Raw genomic sequence first — 19,516 nt, 5'->3', positions numbered from 1 at the left:
AAGGATTTTGTTTTATTCAGTTTTGTTATTTTTTTTTCTAAATTTTATGATTATTAGCTATTTTTATTTTTTATTTTAGGATTTTGATTTTCTTTACCTTGTTAAGGTCAGTTTTTGGCCTATATAAAGACATGTAAGCCTTCTAAAGAGGCATAAATCATCAAATTAATATTTTAGAAATAAAAAAAAAGATGTTAGGGTTATTTGTGTTTTAACCCTATTTCAACCAATTTTCTATTTTATATGCTTTTTGTTATCCTTGTCATGCTTAGGCCTGTATTGATTGATATATAGCCCAATAATTCTAAGTTATTTTTTGCTATGTGTTGCAATCCTAGGTCATTTTTGCTTAATATATGCCGTTAAACAACCATAGTGGGAAGACAATGAAGAGTCAAAGATGGTCTGATGGGAAGGGATTAAGAGGTTCTTCTCGGGAGAAGTTTAGAAGCTCATGATAGAGGACATGCAGAGACATATTTTAGAATTAACTCGTTAATTAAAACAAAAGGACCTACAAAAACAAGGACAGAAAGAAAGTGACCATGGATCCTTATGTAGTATCATAAACCCATTCCAAATGCAAGAGCATAGGAAACAACTTTTGATCTTGAAAGAAAAGAACTAGAGATTTCTGAATTTATATTAAAATCTCTGAATTTGATGGAACTGTATAAACAATAGAGTTCATAAATTTATTGAATGAGATGGAACAATTTTCTTTAATACAAAGAGGTTCCAGAACAAATGTGAATAAAATTTATTGTGATTAGATTGAAGGATTGAGCTTTTGCTTAATAAGAACAATTGAAGAGGACATGAATGTAAGGGATAATGCAAGTTGAGAATCAATGATTGAGAAAAGATGAAGAAGATGAGGGGTTGGGAAAAGATGATTAGGATTATGACACTACCAGAAAATCGATAAATACAAACGGAAATATCTAGGGAATATTTTCATCAGTAAATATTTGAGGGATTTTACCGACGGAAATATTCCCTCGGTATATACCGAGGGAATTACCGTGGGAAACAAAATTAAAACAAAGCAAAAAAAATGATAACGTGTCATTTTTACCAACGGAATTACCGACGAAATTTATTCCGTCTGTAAAATCCGTCGGTAAATTCATTGGTAAACTGTAAACACTATTCATCATGTCAATTACAAAGGGAATCATCGACGGAATTTTCCGTCGATATTTTTCAGAGAGCTCCAAAACTGTTCACTTTCCAATTGCACTGTTAATTGTTGTTCTTTACGGACAAAATCACCGACGGATTGAAAAGTCGTCGGTGTTATTTCGTGGTTTTCTGAAAAAATTCAATTAATTTAAAATTTTCATTTAAATATTATAGACGGAATCACCGACGGATTGAAAAATCATCGGTAATTGTTGGCGATTTCTGAAACTTTTTACGAAATTGAAAATTTAAATTAAATATTACAGATGAATTTACCGATGGAATAATTAAAAAATATTAATATTCAATTATCCATCGGTAAATCCGTCGCTAACGCGCCCCAATAAAAAGCTTGAATCCCCTTACTTCACAAGAGACAGACTCATTGCTTATTCTTCTTCTTCTTCTTCTTCACTATATGTAAAAACATCAATATCTATTTCTTTCTCTTCTTTTCTCTCCTCATCTCCTTCTCTTTTCCTCCATGCTCAGGTATGTCTTCTTCTTCTTTCTTCTTTTATCCTCTTAGTTATTTTTTTAATTAATACACTTTACGGAAAAAAAAATTCTCTCCTTAGCATCACTTGCAACTACATTAAGGTAAGATTTTCTTTTTTCTTCTTTTTTCATGGTTTTTTTCACTATATTTGTTTTTTATTTTATTTTTAATTTTTTTGTTCTTAATAATTGTATAAATGTTGTTGTGAGATTTTTTTTCATATGAGATCAATTTTTAGTTGATTTATTTATAGGATTTTTAAATTTTTAGCAATTGCAACTTCTTTTTTTCATATGAATTTTTTAAGTTGAATTTATTTTTTCATTTTATTTATTTGTTGCAAATTTTTTTGAGTTGATTTTCTTATTCTTTTTTCCAAGCATTTTGAGTATATATTATAGAGTGTTGATTTATGTTAATTTAATTATTTTATAATTTTATAAAATAAATTTTTTTAAAATGTTTTTAAATAATTACCGATGGAAATTCCATCGGCAATTTCGTCAGTAAATCCGTTGTTAATAAAAAAATATTATTACCAACGCGTCTGTTCCGTCAGTAAATCATCAGTAATAATATTTTTTTATTACCAACGGAGAAAAAATTACCAATGAAAGATTCACTGACAGAGAATTTATGTCGGTGATTTTGTTAGTAAATTAATTACCAATGGAATATGTGTCTTACGCCGACGGAAAAATTCCGCCGGTAAATCTGTTAAATGTTTAAGTGTGATTCTTTCTACCTTTTTATTCAAGTTTCATGCTTATATAAAGACTTGCAAACCTTTTATAATGGAGGAAGAACTTAGTAGATTAATATTTTGGAAATAAAAATAAGATTTTATGGTTTTTTGTGTGTGTTTTAACCCTATTTCGGCCAATTCTCTTTTTTGGTGCTTGCTGCTATTTTTATTATAATACCGCCTGCATCGGCAAGCTTGGCCTTCCAAGCGTAAATGTGTTTGGGCTCTTTACTTGTCAGTCATGTGTGTGGGCCTGCTTCTCTTACTTTTTTTTTCTATTTAAATATTAATTAATACCCTCTCTTTTATTTTTTAAATTGTTTTTCTTATTTTTTAGTGGTTACTGATCTTTTAAAATGCTTTTTTTAATTTCATAATAATTTAAAGAGATTATTAAATTTTATTGTTTATTTTTTTCCTCTCATACTTTATATGAATGAGTTATATTTAAATAGTATAATTATAAAAACAAAATCTATTTTTTCATTAACAATGCAAATTAGCCTCTAACATAAAATAAATCAAAACATATAAAATAAAATATTTATATTTACATTTATCTTTTGTTTTTACTAAAGAAATTATTTTATTACCTTTTTATTTATTTTTAATTTATTTTATCAAGCATAAACAATATTTTTTTATTTCTCAACTAAAAGAATCATGATACTTGAAAACACATTTATAGCATAGTCACTTCATTTTCTTGAGTAATTAGAAATTAACTTGAAATCTTATATTCAGCTTAGCATGGGTTTTGTTTTGTTTTTTTTTTTATGTTATTTGATTAATCATAAAGAATATAATTTTGTTTTTTAATTAAAAAATTATGATACTTAAAAAAACTTTCATATTAGAGATATTTTCTTTTTTTGTGTTATACACACACACGCACTCAAACAAACGGATCAATTTGTTTTCCAGAAAAGGCTGTCGGGGTGAACTTGTTCAAGACTTTTTCTTCACCTCTATTTTTATAGTGAATTTTTGAAGATAAAAAATTGAAAAACTAATTTCGATAATAATCAAAATTAATTCTAATCATTGTAGATAAAATAATGGGCTATAATTATTAATGAATCAAGCCTAAGTTTAAAAGCAACTTCCACTTTTTTATTATTCATTATAAATAATGAATTAAATCTCAAAATAAAGATGATTGTTGTTGGCAGGATATCAACGACAACAACAGTTAATGTAAGAGTTTGGGATCAAAAGATTTGCTCCCTCTGTGGTTTCAGGTTCGAGCCCTGTGGTTGCTCATATGATGGCCACTGAAGGTTTACATGATCGTTAACTTCAGGGCCCGTGAGATTAGTTGAGGTGCGTGCAAGCTGACCCAAACACTCACGTTAAACTAAAAAAAAACGTGAATGGTGTCCTTTGCCGACTGTTAACACAAGGCAAGTCCTAAGGCCTAAGCAAAGCAGGTATCCTCTTGGCCCACTTCCTGTTTTCTATTTTTCTTGAAACAGTAAAGGAACTCTATCAATCTGATTAGAACTCTGACAATATCATGTTCCTGTTGCTGATTTGTGTCCACAAGTTTAATGGAAGAGAGGAAGTTGGCCTCAAATGCTGAGACCTTCTACCTTGTTGCTTCCTGCTGGTCTTCATCGACAATCCAAGCCACGTAATATTCATCGACAATCCAACATTTTCTAACGATTATTATGGTTAAATATACATCCTTTTGCAGGTTTGCAGCTCTCCAAATGGCCATGGTAGCCTTGCCGAATGCAGAGTAAGTTCACACTTCGATAGGGATAGCCTGGAGAGGCCGAGATTTGTGTAATGTAATTAATCCCGATCGTTTCACTCGCGTCCATATTATCCGGTTTGGAGTCATCTTGGAAAGATCAAAGCCAGCTTCAAATGGAAATAGCTCCAAATTTACTATGTTTAATTTTTCTAATAATAAAAATATCAATATTTAAATTTCCTAATAAAAAAAATATATATTTAAATTAAACAAAGTATGATACTTATTTTTTAATTAAAGTATTTTAAAGTAATAAAATTTTTGTTATTGTTAATAATAAATTATTTATTTTTAAAACATTATTACTACGTAAGGATCACACCTGGATCCATAATGTCAGCAAGCTCTTCATTACAGCCAACAATATCTGCGGATGAATCCCGCCAAGCCAAAAGAAAACTGTATTTCGAAACTGATGATGTCCAGACCATGTTCTACCCAGACTGTGTGATGTTTAAATTTCAAGTTCTTAGAAACAGGGAAAATAATTAATCACTTAGTTTATAGTAGAAGAAATTCAAAAGTTGGATGTTGCATGCTATTCTTCCCTTTGGCTGTGTTAGCACTATTTTCTATATCAAATCCGAAGATAAAACGTGAACTTTTCTATATATATATATATAAACAAAATAAATATTACATGTAACTATTTGATGGGATACTATACACATACACTAACACAATCGTTGATAGAAAGCTTTAAATTTTATATTGTCAAATTGTCTCGATCCCATGTTTTGCTACAAGCATAAAAAGGCAACCAAACCTACAAATGATGTTTTTTCATACAAGCTTGTTTCACATGATATACTACACCATCAATAATAAGATTTCTCTTTATCTCTTTGTATCTATCAATAAGATTTCTCTTTATTCTTTTTTCTTTATTCTTTGCACTTGAGGGTCTAGCTGCTGTGGTCAATCGTGTGACTTGTTCCGCCCCCGTCCCGGGTTCGACCCTCTATGTGCACGCCTGTCACCCCCGCGGTGCCTAACCTGCCCTTGGACTTGCAGGATGTCCAGTGGGCCGTGGGGAATAGTCGTGGTACGCGCAAGCTGGCCCGGACACCCCACGTGAATAAAAAAAAATAAAATGGATCACATAGAGTAATAATATCTCATACCTCGTCCCAGAGGCCATGGTAACATTGTAGAGAAATAAGTTCACGTTTTCATGGGTATAGCCCGGAGAGGCTCACTCTTATGTAATGTAAGCCCAAACGTTTCACTCGTGTCTATATCCTCTGGTGTCAAGTCATCAGCAATCTTCCAGTCAAAAGAGTGGATGAGAGATGCCAACGTCAAATGCACCATCTTGTGGGCCAGAGGCAATCCAGGGCAAATCCTTCTTCCTGCTCCAAATGGAATTAGCTCAAAATCTCTTCCTTTCACGTCAGCTTGGCATTCTAGGAAACTTTCAGGCTTGAACGAATTAGGATCTGGCCATATGGCTGGATCTCTTCCTATTGCCCAAATATTGATTAGTATTTGTGCATTTTTGGGCACTGTGAAGCCTTGCATCTCTACTTCGGATACGGCTTTACGGGGCAGCAGGAGTGGTGCTGGTGGGTGCAGCCGAAATGTCTCTTTGACTATTGCATGAAGGTAAGGACACTTGGAGATGTCCGATTCTTGAACTGGTCCTTCGACTTGTTGGAGCTCCTTTTTGGCTTTGACCATTTTATCAGGGTTCAGTAATAACTCTGTCATTGCCCACTCCACTGTGCTTGAGGTAGTGTCAGTGCCCGCAATGAAAAAATCCTGATGAAACACGTAAGACAATTAATTTCTGAACTGAAGGTTAGTGTGCAGAAAAACTTAGTCATAATTATCAATTAGATAATCTACTCTCAATACTTACAATAAGCAAAACCTGTATGTCAGTGGAGCTCAAGTCAGTATTGTTTTCTTTGGCTAGAATCAGCAGGGCATCAAGTACATCATGGCTTGCATTGGATGCAACCGAAGAAGAACGTGGTCGTGTCCTCTCGTTGATGATACTATAAAAAATTTGAGTTAATCTTTTCAAATAACTATTCGTCTTTCGTCTTACACCTTGTGGATCTACTAATCGAAGTATTGGGAAATAGTCGGCGATATTTGGCTTGCCAATTTGTTCCGTGACACCCACCACAAGTTCGCTGAACTCTTGAGACAAATCAGAATTGTAATTGGCTATATCAAGAGAGAAGAAGGTGTTTGAAATTAAATTAAGGGAAGTTGTGAAAACAGATCTACCAATGTCGACAGCGTGTCCGTTGCAATTTTCATGAACATATTCTAGCAATTCTTGAACCTTCTTTCCACGGAGGGCTTGGCTGGCATCAAGCCTTTGCGAAGTGAACATTTGTGTGGCAGTGAGTTTTTTGAGAAATTTCCAATGAGTCGACGCAGGCAACCATAAGATTGAGTTTCTGTGGTGTACACGAAGAGCATCTGGGACTGTTCTGCTAGACAAGGCTTGGTCATGTTTCTGTAATGCTTCTTTGGCAATATTCGGAGAGGAGATGACTATTGTGGTTATCCTACCAAGCTTGAGGGTCATTAAAGGTCCATAAGTTTGTGAGAGGTTAGCAAGTGTTCGGTGGGGCTTGTCACCGAGGGCTAATATGTTTCCAATTATCGGCAATTGGCGAGGGCCAGGTGGGAGGACGGTGCAACCGGACTTCCGGCGAAGGAGAACGGATGCGTTGAGCACGCGTAGACATGCCCAACAAAAAGAAATTAGTAGCAGGTAAAAAAGGTACTCCATTGGCTGATATTTTCTTATGGCCTCTCTTTGTCTCCTCTCTAAAAATGTGCTAGAGGCATGCATATATAGGTTTTTTTTTTCTTTTTTCTTTTTTTTTTTTTGGGGGGGGGGGGTTGTTTGAAATGGACTGATTAAAAAATTTAGGATGTTCTTGAGGTGAATTCAAATTGAAAATTAAATTTTTAAAGTACAATACCGACTTTTCAATCATTCTGAGCTGGTTGAAAAGTCAAAAATAATATTAGACAAATAATAGCGTATGAGTCTGACTTGTTATAGATATCCATGTATTTTTTATTTTTCTACTTTTAATAAAAAAAATCTTTTTAAATCAGTTTATTAATATAACATTAAAGTGGTTATCCAATTTTTTTCATTGTTTAAAAGAAGATTAGGGTTTTTTCTAAATGATATTTTCAATTGCTTTGTAAATAATTATGTATTAGCCTAATATGAAATATTTTTAAAATAATATACTTGTTGATATTCAATAAGGATAAAATATTTATTTATTTTTTATTTTTATTGCATTTTTTTATATAATTTTCTTAGATTTATTGTTCTTAAATCTTTTTCATATAGATGCGTAAAAATAATAGATTCAATTTTTTTAAAATAAAACTAGCTTTCACAATCATAATAAATTTTTATTTTTGATTAAAAGTATACTCTCATTATAGTTTTTGCAAAATTTTATTCTATTTTTTTCTTTTAAATTAAATTTGATTCTTATTTTTATTTTTTTAATTGAATTAATTTTCTTACATCATAAATAAATAGGATTGAGCACGTGAACCAAAACAAATTTTAAGCTTGAAATTAAACCAGGCGAACATAACATGAGATAATGAACTTCTCTGGACAAAAAATAATTACCAGACCCTTCCTTAGGCAAACAATTAGCAAGGGAATCTGCCTCCATTGCAGGCAGAGGCATGCATATCAATATACATGCTCTTCATGTTTCTGCATCAGTATAACTGTTCTTCATGTTTCTAAGAAAACATTTACCATTATTCAATACAAAAAAAAAAAACTAAACTTCTCTTTTATTGATATTGTTGTTACTCCTTTTTGGACCCCACATGCCGAAGACGATGTATACCTCTTTTAAACCGAGTACAGGAGTGTAGCTCATGTTTGCTGGAAAATAGACAAAACCGGTGACGAAAGAAATGTGTTTTGAACCCTATTTGAGCTGTTTTCTACTCCTTTTATCCCCTCATTTGCTGCCAAAATCATTAGGTTTCTTAGGCTGATAAGAAGTCTTTATAATGCTAAGTTCGTTCCTTCTTTATCTGGTCTTCAAGGTTGTATAAATCCCTCAGAATTTGCACTAAAAAAATTGATTCTGCTACTGTTGTAATTTTTTGTTCCAACTTAGGCTCTGATTCTGACTTGGTTTCATATGATGTCTGACCATCCCAGCTATATTCTGTCACTTATGACATGTTGAAAAATTGACGTATACCTTTATTGGGTCCTAGGGCTCACTGTTTTTATGGAAGACTCTCAGTCAGATTGAGATGCTCAGCATTGTCAATTTTCTGAATTAGACCAGGAGACCCTTTTTGACCAACCAGATTCTGTTCTCTAAAATGATTTTATCTCACTTGGACTCCTTCATCAAAGTTGTAGTCCTGGACGCGTAGATGAATTTAGGCTTTTGAATTGCTTGATTTCGATATCAGAAGCTCAAGATATTCCCGTTTGAAATCTAACATGGAAGCATAGAATCCTGCCGTGAGAAGGTTTCCAGCCGAGTTTGATTGCAATTCTATTCTTCAAAACGATCTTATCTAACTTTGGATCCTTTATGAAAGTTATAGTCCTGTACGTTTAGATGAATTTTGGTTTTTGAATCTCCTGATTTTGATATCAAAAGCTCAAGATATTCCTATTTGAATATCTAATGTGAAAGCAGAGAATCCTGCCGCGAGAAGGGTTTAGCCCAAGTTCGCAGGTCTGATTCGCGGGATTACGGGCCAATTTGAAGGATTTTTTTAGACCAAGGACTGAATTGAAAAGTGCTAAAATGAGGGATTTAATTGAAGTTGTAATTAAAAGGATATTGGTTGGGTTTTAAGAAGCCGGAGAGGGGACTGGATCATCATAAAATGACGGGAATTCTACCACACCAAATAGGAAAATAAGACTTCGCAGCATGCACCCCTACCCATATGATTTCTTTCCTTTTCTTTGCAATTTCCTGCCAGTTTCCATGTTTCTCTCGCTTGATTGGAGAGCTGCAAACCACGTTTTTTTTTCCTGCCTCAGTCTAAAGGAAACAGTTGGTGCCTCACGGTGCCAGCTAAGGAAGGAAGGAAAGAAGTTGTACTACCCTTTAATCACTAGAAACTAATTGCTGAAATCAGAATAGGAATAAGAATATTTCAGTTTCCTTTTTGCATTTTTTTTACTACAAATCAGCAAGGATTTGCATCCTAGAATTAGTGCATTGAATCTTTCCTAATAAGAGCTGTGATTAAGCTATATAAACCTCTTCTGCTGGGAGAAAAAAGGGAAATAGAGGAAAGACAAGAAAAAAAATGAAAAAAAGGCAGACAATAGGAGAGAAAAGAGCAGAAAAACGAAAGAAAGAAGAGAAAGGGAGAGGAGAGGAAAAACATAGAGAACATAGGGATTTTCTTTCCTTCATCCTTGCATTACTGTGACACGGGGAAAGCAGAACAGAGGAGAGGGAAAGAAGAGAAAACCGAAGCTAAAACCAGTAGAGAGAGAGGGGCGAAGACGCATAGCTAAACGCAGGAGACAGACGCAAACAGAGAACAAAAGAAAAGGGTTGGAACAGATGAACATGGATAAACCAGCCAGCACGCCTTTAACATCCCTGCAGCTCCTTCGTCTTTCTCCAAGTCTGTTTTTCCCAGCTTCTGCATAACTTCTGCATGCATTCTTAGTTGTATTTGTTAATCTTCAAGTGAAATTTAATTCACTTGAACAGTGACCAGCCAAGGCATGCATGAAGAAACTCACATGTGCCTTTGTGCCCAGCCGGGTAACTGGTTCTGGCAAGTAACCTGGCTAGGCCTGCTGGGTTCAGCCTAGCCACGTGGGCCAAGCTGGCCCCAGCCTCTAAACAAAACGAGTAATATCGTTGTTTTTTTTTCGTGTATTTATTTTATGGTTTTTATTTTTATTTTTATATGGTAAAAATACAAATCTTATATTTAGAATACCCGATTTTTGATGCAATGTGACACACACACACACACACACACACACACATATATATATATATATATATATATATATATATATATATATATATATATATAATGTTTCCATACATACGGCCAATACCCTAACATGTTTTGAACTTTTTTTATATAAAAAAACAAATATTTGAAGTTTTGAAAATGTGTTTTCACATGGATTTCTTTAACACAACAAAAAAAATTATTTTCTTACATTTATGAATTTTACAACATATTTGTAAAACTCTAAAGGGTATTGACCAATATTCCAAAAAATATAAAAATCTTATTTTTGGGGAAATTCATCTATTATTCACTGTTAATGTTTGAATAAAAAAATTTCAAAGGGATGAATATCCAAAATATTATTGGAAATAACTTGTTATTATTCACTGTTAATATTTGGATAAAGAAAACCTAAGTGGTAAATATCCAAAATAATTTTCTAGGAATAATAAGTCATCACACATCCTTGAAAGAAGCCTTCATTATAATTAAGGACATTTGAATTTTTGACTCCACGGTTTACGAGCTGTGAGAGTATGAAACACTAAGGCAAAAATTTGTAAATTTTTATCCCTCCTCCTTGCGATTTACAAGTCACAAACTCTTGAAATACTAAGGGAAAAATGAGCTTTTAAAGCACATGGAATCTTCTTGGATTTCTATATTAATAAATTTAGTTTGAATCAAATACAAATTTCAAGAGATCTGCATTGGTTCTCCTTGGCACTTTGTAGACATCTCTAAAGTTATGATCCATATTGGCCAAGGGTTCTTGCTTTTAGACTTTGAACCCAAATCTATTCATCATAGCAAACCTATCCTAGAAAAACTAATTAAGAGAACACCAACACCATAGCAATTATAAGGCAAACCAAACACCAATCAGCTTACCTTAAGTAGGGTGTACTAGGGTGTTAATATCTTTCCTTTAAGCAACCAGTCTCTTGCCTTATAATCTCTGAAAAACTAGTTAAAGTTCCTAATGACCATCACACTAGTTGGCTACTCTCTTATTCACTAAACAAAAACCCCGACACCATTTCCCCGCTCTAGGAAGGGTCGCCGCGCTCTCGCGAGGGTGCAACAGATATCATATGATTTTTTTTTAATAAAATTGTCTCATTTAATTATCCATGCATGTTTAAAATTTATTTATAGATCATTTTCTCTTAGTTCGATCATAATTTTTTATTACTTGATCAAATGTTATTTCAACTCTCTTAGTCAATCAAAAACTTTTCCAGCTTGATTGATTTTTTTATTTAGTTATTCTCTTGATCAAATTTTATCATAAATCATAGTTGTTTTCTATTATTAATACTTATATATTTATTTTAGGTGTAAATACATTAAAAAAATAGTGTGTTTGATAAAGATTAATTGGGCAGAAGAATTATATTTTTTTTTTTGTAATAGTCGAAAGTTTTATTAAGAAAATGGCTACAAAGATAATAGCCTAACTTACATGAGATGAACAAGCAGAAGAAAGGAAAGCATAAAAGATGCTGCAACTTTGAAACAGGGGAGCGCAATAATTGGGGGGACAAAAAAAACATGAGAAACCAACTCCTCCCTACTGAACATTCTCTATATTAAGCTCCAAAGAACTGGAATCAAGCCTCACCCATAAAGCAATACTTTGGCGCACCATTGAGAAACATATTTGGAGCTTAGGGGTAGCGTCATTAAAAATGATGTCATTCCGGTGGAGCCAAAGATTTCATACAACACATGAGAAAAGAAGCTGTCATGAGAGATTTTGCTACTTGCCTTTAACCATGGAAGATCATTGGTAACACATATCGTTAACAAATTTTGGAAAAAAACTGCAAAAGCTCTGATTAAAAAGTAGTTTCATCCATATATTCCAAGTGAAGTGGTAGTGAACGAAGAGGGGACTTAAAGATTCCATGCTTTTATTGCAAAAAATACATCTTAATTCCTGAAGGGTGAGGTAGTCATGTTGAAATAGAAAATCTCTTGTGGTTACTTTGTCTTGGACAAGGAGCCACAAGAAACATTGCACTTTTGGTGGGGTTAGTTTTATCCAAACAGAAGATTGGAATAGTTTGGCACCACCGTAGAGCAACTGGTCCTTCATTTTAGAGCAAGATTTTACACTGAAGAGGCCATTGTTGTTGAGAGTCCAGATTTTCTTATCCAGCTTATGACAGAACAAATGCTTGGAATCCAACAAGGATGATAGAAATGGTAGTTGTTCTTATTCAAAACGAGATAGAGGTCTACGCCATTACATGGACTATAGCCAGATTCCATTGCTTCATCTACCCATGTCAGCCACTAAATCAAATTTAGAGGAAGATAAAAGATATAGCCTAGGGAAGGCTGTTTTAAGAGGGTAGTCACTAATACATTTGTCTAGCCAAAAGGATGTTAAACTGATATTCCCCATCATGAATTTACAATGATTCGTGAAGACGTGAAGAACATCGGTTTGAACAATGGACATAATATTCTTCCAAATCTTAGAGGGTTGGTTGCAGAAAATCAGGATCCCATTCCCACAAGCTGGATTATACATTAAAGAGATAATCGTTTTTCATAGACTTATGCCTAGGGAAGAGAGTCTCCAGATCCATTTTAGCTGCAAGGCTTTGTTTTTTGATATAAGGGAGCCTACACTGAGGCCTCCTTGTTTCTTATCGCGCATCACTAGTTTCCATTGGAACTTGCAGAAAGATCTCTGCTTGGCACATCCGCACCAAAAGAAATGTATTTGGATGGATGAAAGAAGCCTGCCTACCCCTTTTAGCATCTTGAATACAGACATAAAATATATAGACAGGAAATTAAGGACATTTTTAATGAGACAAAGACGGATATGCTTAATAATCTCTCTTTCCACATATGAAGCCTTTTACGAAACTTCTCTATCATAAGGGATGAATTGGCTCCTAGTGACATGCAAAGATATTTGCTTGGAAGGGAGTCTGAACTGTAAAAAATAGACATAGCCAAGCGCAAACACAAGTGATCATCGACATTGATAGACCTGAACCCAGAGCAAACCATCTCAAAATTCTTTTGACGTGAACTAACTGAACAATATTTGCAGGGATGAATATTAGCGTGTCATCTGCATATTACATATTACAGGTGGCTGAGGAAAATTCTTGATATGAACTACAACCTTTTGAAAAAGGACCGAGAGGCCCTCAGCAACTATGTCAAACAGAAAGGGGGAAATCAGATCTCCTTGACGCAGCCCTCACTGAACATAGAATTCTTTTGAAGAAGATCCATTGATGAGAACCGAGAGTCTTGATGAAGAAATATGTTCATAAATCATGCTTCTCCATTTTCTGCCAAACCCCATATAACCCATGATATCATCTAGGTAATCCCAAGAGACTGAGTCGAAGGCTTTATAGAAATAATTGTTTTTTAATAGAGAGACAAATTAGGGGGAAAATCATAAGAGAACACATTAATTAAGAGTAATTAGTCCAAATAATACGATTAATCCTTGAATAGATTGTCCATACAAAGTGAACTATTGGTAGAAAATTGAAGCATATCCTTTCAATGTTCCAAAGCCAACTGTGGGAAAGAAGAGTGTGTGTGTGTGTGTGTGTGTGTGTGTGTGTGTGTAGCACACCTCACAATGCAATACACTATGGACTCGCCTGTTCATTTGAACAGTCGAGTTTTTTTTTTGTTGATCAAGCTAGCTTTTGAAACTTACAATTCAATCCTCACAAGTTGTATTACCATTTTTTTACATTTCTTTTGTTTTCCAATATTTGAAGATTTGTTGGTTGTCGGTGCCATAAAATCACATTTTATTCCAGGTTTAAGATAGGAATTAAAAAAAAAGATAAAATTTGACAAAGAATAATAAAACATGCCCCATTTAGATCTTTGCATGAAAACTTTTAATTTAATCCCTGAAGTTTTTTTTCTTATCTTCTTATCCTTATTATTTTTAGGATTCACTTTTCGATGCCTAACTTTATTTTTTTCATGTTTTGGTTCATGGATATGGAGAGAGAAGAGAAAAAGTTATCTAAAAAATCTAGGAGAGAGAAAGCAAATGGTTAAAAATATTTTGGCCACTAAAAAGGCCGATATTTGTATTAATGAGTTCATATTATCGAGAAGAGTTTAACGAAAGTGGTGTTTTTCTATAACCATTCCAAAAATGAGTCTATTAATTCTTCGTTATTCAGTTGATTTTTACTTTTTTGAACTGGTTAGAGAGTTTTTAGGGTTCTAATGAGTTCATTAAACTCTTATAGTGTTTTCAAATGAACATGAGGAGGAAAATAGGTTTGGATGGTTCCAAAACTCGAACCATGTTTTTGTGATGACCAAAGGTGATTGAAAAACAGTCCAGTAGATAACCAATCGCTTGTTTAGAAAGAAAAAAAAAAGAAGTGAAGTGGAAAACTCTAAAAAAAAAATATTCCAAACATGGGAGACGTAGTTGGACTAGCAAAAACTAAGGGTTGTGAGTAGTCTTACGGAGACCTGTCATAACTAGGTGGGTATTTGTCATAAACAAACTATGTGTATGGCCTAAAAAATGCTTTTAAGGATCAGTGGCTCAAGAGGAGGTTTGGTCATGCTATAATGGTATAGTGGTTAAAAAAGACCATATCTTTTGATCCTATCATTGGATCAGACTCAAATTTTTATTGGTTCATCCACTACACAGTTTTCCTCAAATTAGGCTATAAAGATTTTGTTTTTATTCCATTTTGCTATTTTTTTTTCTAAATTTTATGATTATTAGCTATCTTTATTTCATATTTTAGGATTTTGATTTTCTCTACTTTGTTAAGGTAAGTTTTGGCATGTATAAAGACATGTAAGCCTCCTAGAGAGGCATAAATCATCAAATTAATATTTTAGAAATATAAAAAAGATTTTAGGGTTATTTGTGTTTTAACCCTATTTTAACCAATTTTCTATTTTATATGCTTGTTGATATCCTTGTCGTGCTTTCGCCTGTATTAGTTTGTATCATAGCCCAATGATTTTAGGTTATTGTTTGCTATGTGTTGCAATCCTAGGTTATTTTTGCTTAATATATGGTGCTAAACAACCATAGTGGGAAGACGATGAAGAGTGAGACATGGTCTGATAGGAAGGGATTAGGGGTTCTTCTTAGGAGAAGTTTAGAAGCTCATGATAGAGGACATGCAGAGACATATTTTAGAATTAACTCGTTAGTTAAAACAAATAGACATGCAGGAACAAGGATAGGAAGAAAGTGACTATGGATCCTTATGTAGTATCATAAACCCATTCCAAATGTAAGAGCATAGGAAACAACCTTTTGATCTAGAAAGAAAAAAGAACTAGAGATTTCTGAATTTATATTAAAATCTATGAATTTGATAAAACTTTATAAGCAGTAGAGTTCATAAATTTATTGAATGAGATGGAACAATTTATTTTAATACAAAGTGGAACAATTTATTTTAATACAAAGAGGTTCCCGAACGAATGTGAATAAAATTAATTGTGATTACATTGAAGGATCGAGCTTCTCCTTGATGGGAACAATTGAAGAGGACATGTAAGATATAATGAAAGTTGAGAATCAATGACTGAGAAAACATGAAGAAGATGAGGGGTTGGGAAAAGATTATTAGGATTCTGATTCTTTCTACCTTTTTATTGCAATTTCAGGCTTATATAAAGACCTGCAAACCTTTTATAATGGAGGAAGAACTTATCAGATTAATATTTTAGAAATAAAAATAAGATTTTATGGTTCTTATTTCGGTCGATTCTCTTTTTTTGGTGCTTACTGCTATTCTTATTGGGCTACCGCCTACATCAGCAAGCTTGGCCTTCCAAGCGTATATGTGTTTGGGTATGAGTGATTATTTTCGGTTCGGTTTGATTTTTATCAAAAAAAAAGTAAAGAAATTGAATTTAAAAAAAAAAATCATAACTGAACCGAAACAGGTTTAAACTGACCGATTTCGATTCAGTTCGGCTGGGTTTTTTGGACAAAAACCGGTTCAAACCAGTTTGGCTCGGTGTTTTCAGTTTGGCTCGGTGTTTTTTTGGTTTGGCTTGGTTTTTTTCCGGTTTGGGTTCGGTTCGGTTTTTTCAGTTTATGCTTATAAAACCAAAACTGAACCGAATCGGTCATATTTTTCAAAATTTTAATGGGTTTTTTTTCACGGTTTGATTTTTTCAGTTATTTTTTTCTGGTTTTCTCGGTTTAATCGGTTTTCTGATTTTTTTGCTCACCCCTATATTTGAGCTCTGTACTAGTCAGTCATGTGCGTGGGCCTGCCTCTCTTTCTTTTCCTTTTCTTTTCATTTATTTTTTCTATTTAAATATTGATTAATACCATCTTTTTTATTTTTTAAATGGTTTTTATTTACTTTTTTTTAATAGTTACTGATCTTTTAAAATGATTTTTTTAATTTCATAATGCTTTAAAGAGATTATTATTTTTTATTTTTTATTTTTTTCCTCTTATATTTTATATAAATGAGTTATATTTTAATAGCGAAATTATAAAAATCTATTTCTTTTATTAACAACGCGAATTAGCCTCTAACATAAAATAAATCAAAACATGTAAAATAAAACATTTATATTTACATTTATCTTTTGTTTTTACTAAATAAATTAGCTTTATCACCTTTTTTATTTTTTTATCATTTTTTAATTTTTAATTTATTTTATCAAGCATAAATAATATATATAACACAAAAAATGAAAGCATCTCTAATATGAAAGTGTTTTTAAGTATCATAATTTTTTAATTAAAAAACAAAACGATATTCTTTATGATAAAAAAAATAACATTAAAAACAAAAGTGATACACGCACCGTGTACCACTGTATCACCCAAACGACTCAAATTTGTTTTCTAGAAAAGAAAAGTACGGGGTGAACTTGCACATTACCCCAAATAATTGACAAGTGGAACTGATGTGGTTACGATTGCTTTTCAAAATGTTTTTTATTTAGAAATATATCAAAATAATATTTTTTTTATTTTTTAAAAATTATTTTTGATATCAGCATATCAAAACGATCTAATTAAAAACACCAAATAAATATTAATTTAAAGTAAAAAAATAAAACAAATTCAATTTTTTTCAAAAATGTTTTTGAAAATTTTTTATCGCTTTAAAGTACTTCAACAAGTAAAATTTTTTATCCTCTTCGGCTCCTACCTCACTTCTATTTGTTGGTTTAAATTGGATAGTTTATCCCCAAAAAAACATTGTCAAGTGCAGTCCTCGGTTTTTTTAAAAAAAATTATTTAAAAGAATATTTTTTAAATATTGATTTATAATTTTTATATGTTAATATAAAAAATATTTTTCAAAAAATATCATTTAATGTATTTTCGATTAAAATTTACTTTTAAAAAACACGACAAAATCAAAGTTCTGATCTAGCTGTAAGATTCATTAAATCAGACCTAACTATGAAGTCCTAAAGGTTCACGTCAAAAATATAAACACATTTTAGGCGTTGCAAGAGTAATGACTTGCTAATTTTCTTGAAACAGTAAAGGAACTCTATCAATCCGATTAGAACTCTGACAATATCATGTTCCTGTTGCTGATCTGTGTCCACAAGTTTAATGGAAGAGTGGAAGTTGGCCTCAAATGCTGAGAGTCTGAGACCTTTCTACCTTCATCGACAATCCAAGCCACGTGATATTCATGAAAAGTAGCCATATGTTCCACAATTTTCATGAACTTTCAATGTCTTATTTTGACAAGGCACGGGAGAATTTACCTAATCAATGCCATTGGCAATTGTAAATATACATTAACAGTATCAATTCCACCCAACATTTTCTAACGATTATTATGGTTAAATATACATCCTTTTGGAGGGTTGCAGCTCTCCAAATGGCCATGGTAGCATTGCCGAATGCAGAGTAAGTTCACACCTCGATAGGGATAGCCTGGAGAGGTCTTGGACCCACAAGGGAAAGTAGTCAACCCCAATGCAATCCACATTATTTCTGTAGCTTTATAGTTTTCTCTCTTCTTATTTCTTTCCTTTTTATTCTTCAACCTCCACTCTTAAACACATTTTTAAGGATATTCTTTAATAATTCAGAGCCTTCTTAACCATGAAACAATGATAGAAAACAACAAAGTAAGAGCATTGGAAAGACATGGTCGAAGAACTGATGAAGAAATACAAGAAGTTCATCAGGAATTGCAAGGAATTAAGGTTGATATTCAAAAGCAACGGATAAAGTAGAACAAGAAGTTGATAAGAAACATTGTGCAAGACTTCTATTTTGACACTACCAAATTTTAAATATGCATTTGTGTTGGAAATTGCTGCATGCTTAATTGGACTTGGAGCAATCCTCGTCAAGAAAGGATCACCACTAGCCTTTTTTAGCAAAAGATGGCAATATTGATGGCTGTGGACGAATGGATGCATTATTTAGAAAATGATCAGTTCATCATCTAAACTGACCATGAGAGTTTAAAATATTTGATGGAATAGAAAATCTATATTCAGTCGCAAAAGAAAGGGCTGACTAAATTACTGAGGTTGAGGTATCAAATTCTGTTTAGAAAAGGAAAAGAGAATGCTGTGGCTGATGTATTATCCATATCTATTGGAGGAAAAAAAATTAAAAGCTATGGATGGGGAGGTTGACGAGGATTCTAGAATTCGAAGGGCATCGTATGAAGAGGTCAAAGAATCGTATGGAAATGATCAATAATTTTAGAGGATTATGGCTGGCAAGATGTTGAATAATCATAATTGGGTAGACTATATATTCACAGAAGGCGTATCAAGGTATAAGCATAGGATAGTGATTGGGAAGAGAATTTGAGGGAAAGATTGATTAATGCTGCACATTATTTGTATATTGGAGGGCATGCTGGCATATAAATTTCTTATGAAAGATTGAGAACTATGTTCTATTGGCCTTCCATGAAAACTCTAGTTATATATATGTAATCAAGCTAAACTAGAATGAGTAGCCTATCCTGAACTTTTGCAGCCTTTACCATCTCTAGAAGGCACATGAAGAAACATTGCAATGGATTTTATTGAGGGATTTCCATAATCACGAAGGAAGGTTACTATGTTGGTGATCATCGACAAATTCATCAAGCATGGGCATTTATTACTCTTAAACGTCCTTTCACAACTCAGGATGTTACTCAACTATTTTTGGATCATTTCTATAAGTTTCATGGATTATTAACTTCTATTGTTATTGATAGAGATAAGATTTTCACAGGTTTATTTTGTAAAGAATTGTTTATACTATTAGGGTTCAAGCTGCTAATGAGCTTCTCTTATCATCCTCAAACTAATGGCCAATCCAAGCAAACTAATGGCCAATCTGAGCAAGTCAAT

The 19,516-nt window shown here is 32.9% G+C and overlaps 1 protein-coding gene across 1 annotated transcript; it reads right to left on the bottom strand.

Moving 5' to 3' along the window:
* Window positions 1-4,781: 4,781 nt before the first annotated feature.
* On the bottom strand, window positions 4,782-6,973 carry LOC133690761 (cytochrome P450 76T24-like). Its single transcript, XM_062111029.1, has 2 exons — window positions 6,053-6,973; window positions 4,782-5,952 (listed from the first exon to the last, which is right to left on the bottom strand). Exons 1-2 carry the CDS (start codon window positions 6,941-6,943, stop codon window positions 5,356-5,358), a joined length of 1,488 nt encoding a protein of 495 aa, XP_061967013.1. The 5' UTR covers window positions 6,944-6,973; the 3' UTR covers window positions 4,782-5,355.
* Between the last annotated feature and the right edge of the window lie 12,543 nt (window positions 6,974-19,516).

The sequence above is a fragment of the Populus nigra genome, chromosome 4 (assembly GCF_951802175.1).
Source record: "Populus nigra chromosome 4, ddPopNigr1.1, whole genome shotgun sequence".
Classification (NCBI taxonomy): Eukaryota; Viridiplantae; Streptophyta; class Magnoliopsida; order Malpighiales; family Salicaceae; genus Populus; species Populus nigra.
This window is presented reverse-complemented; position numbering and strand designations above follow the sequence as displayed.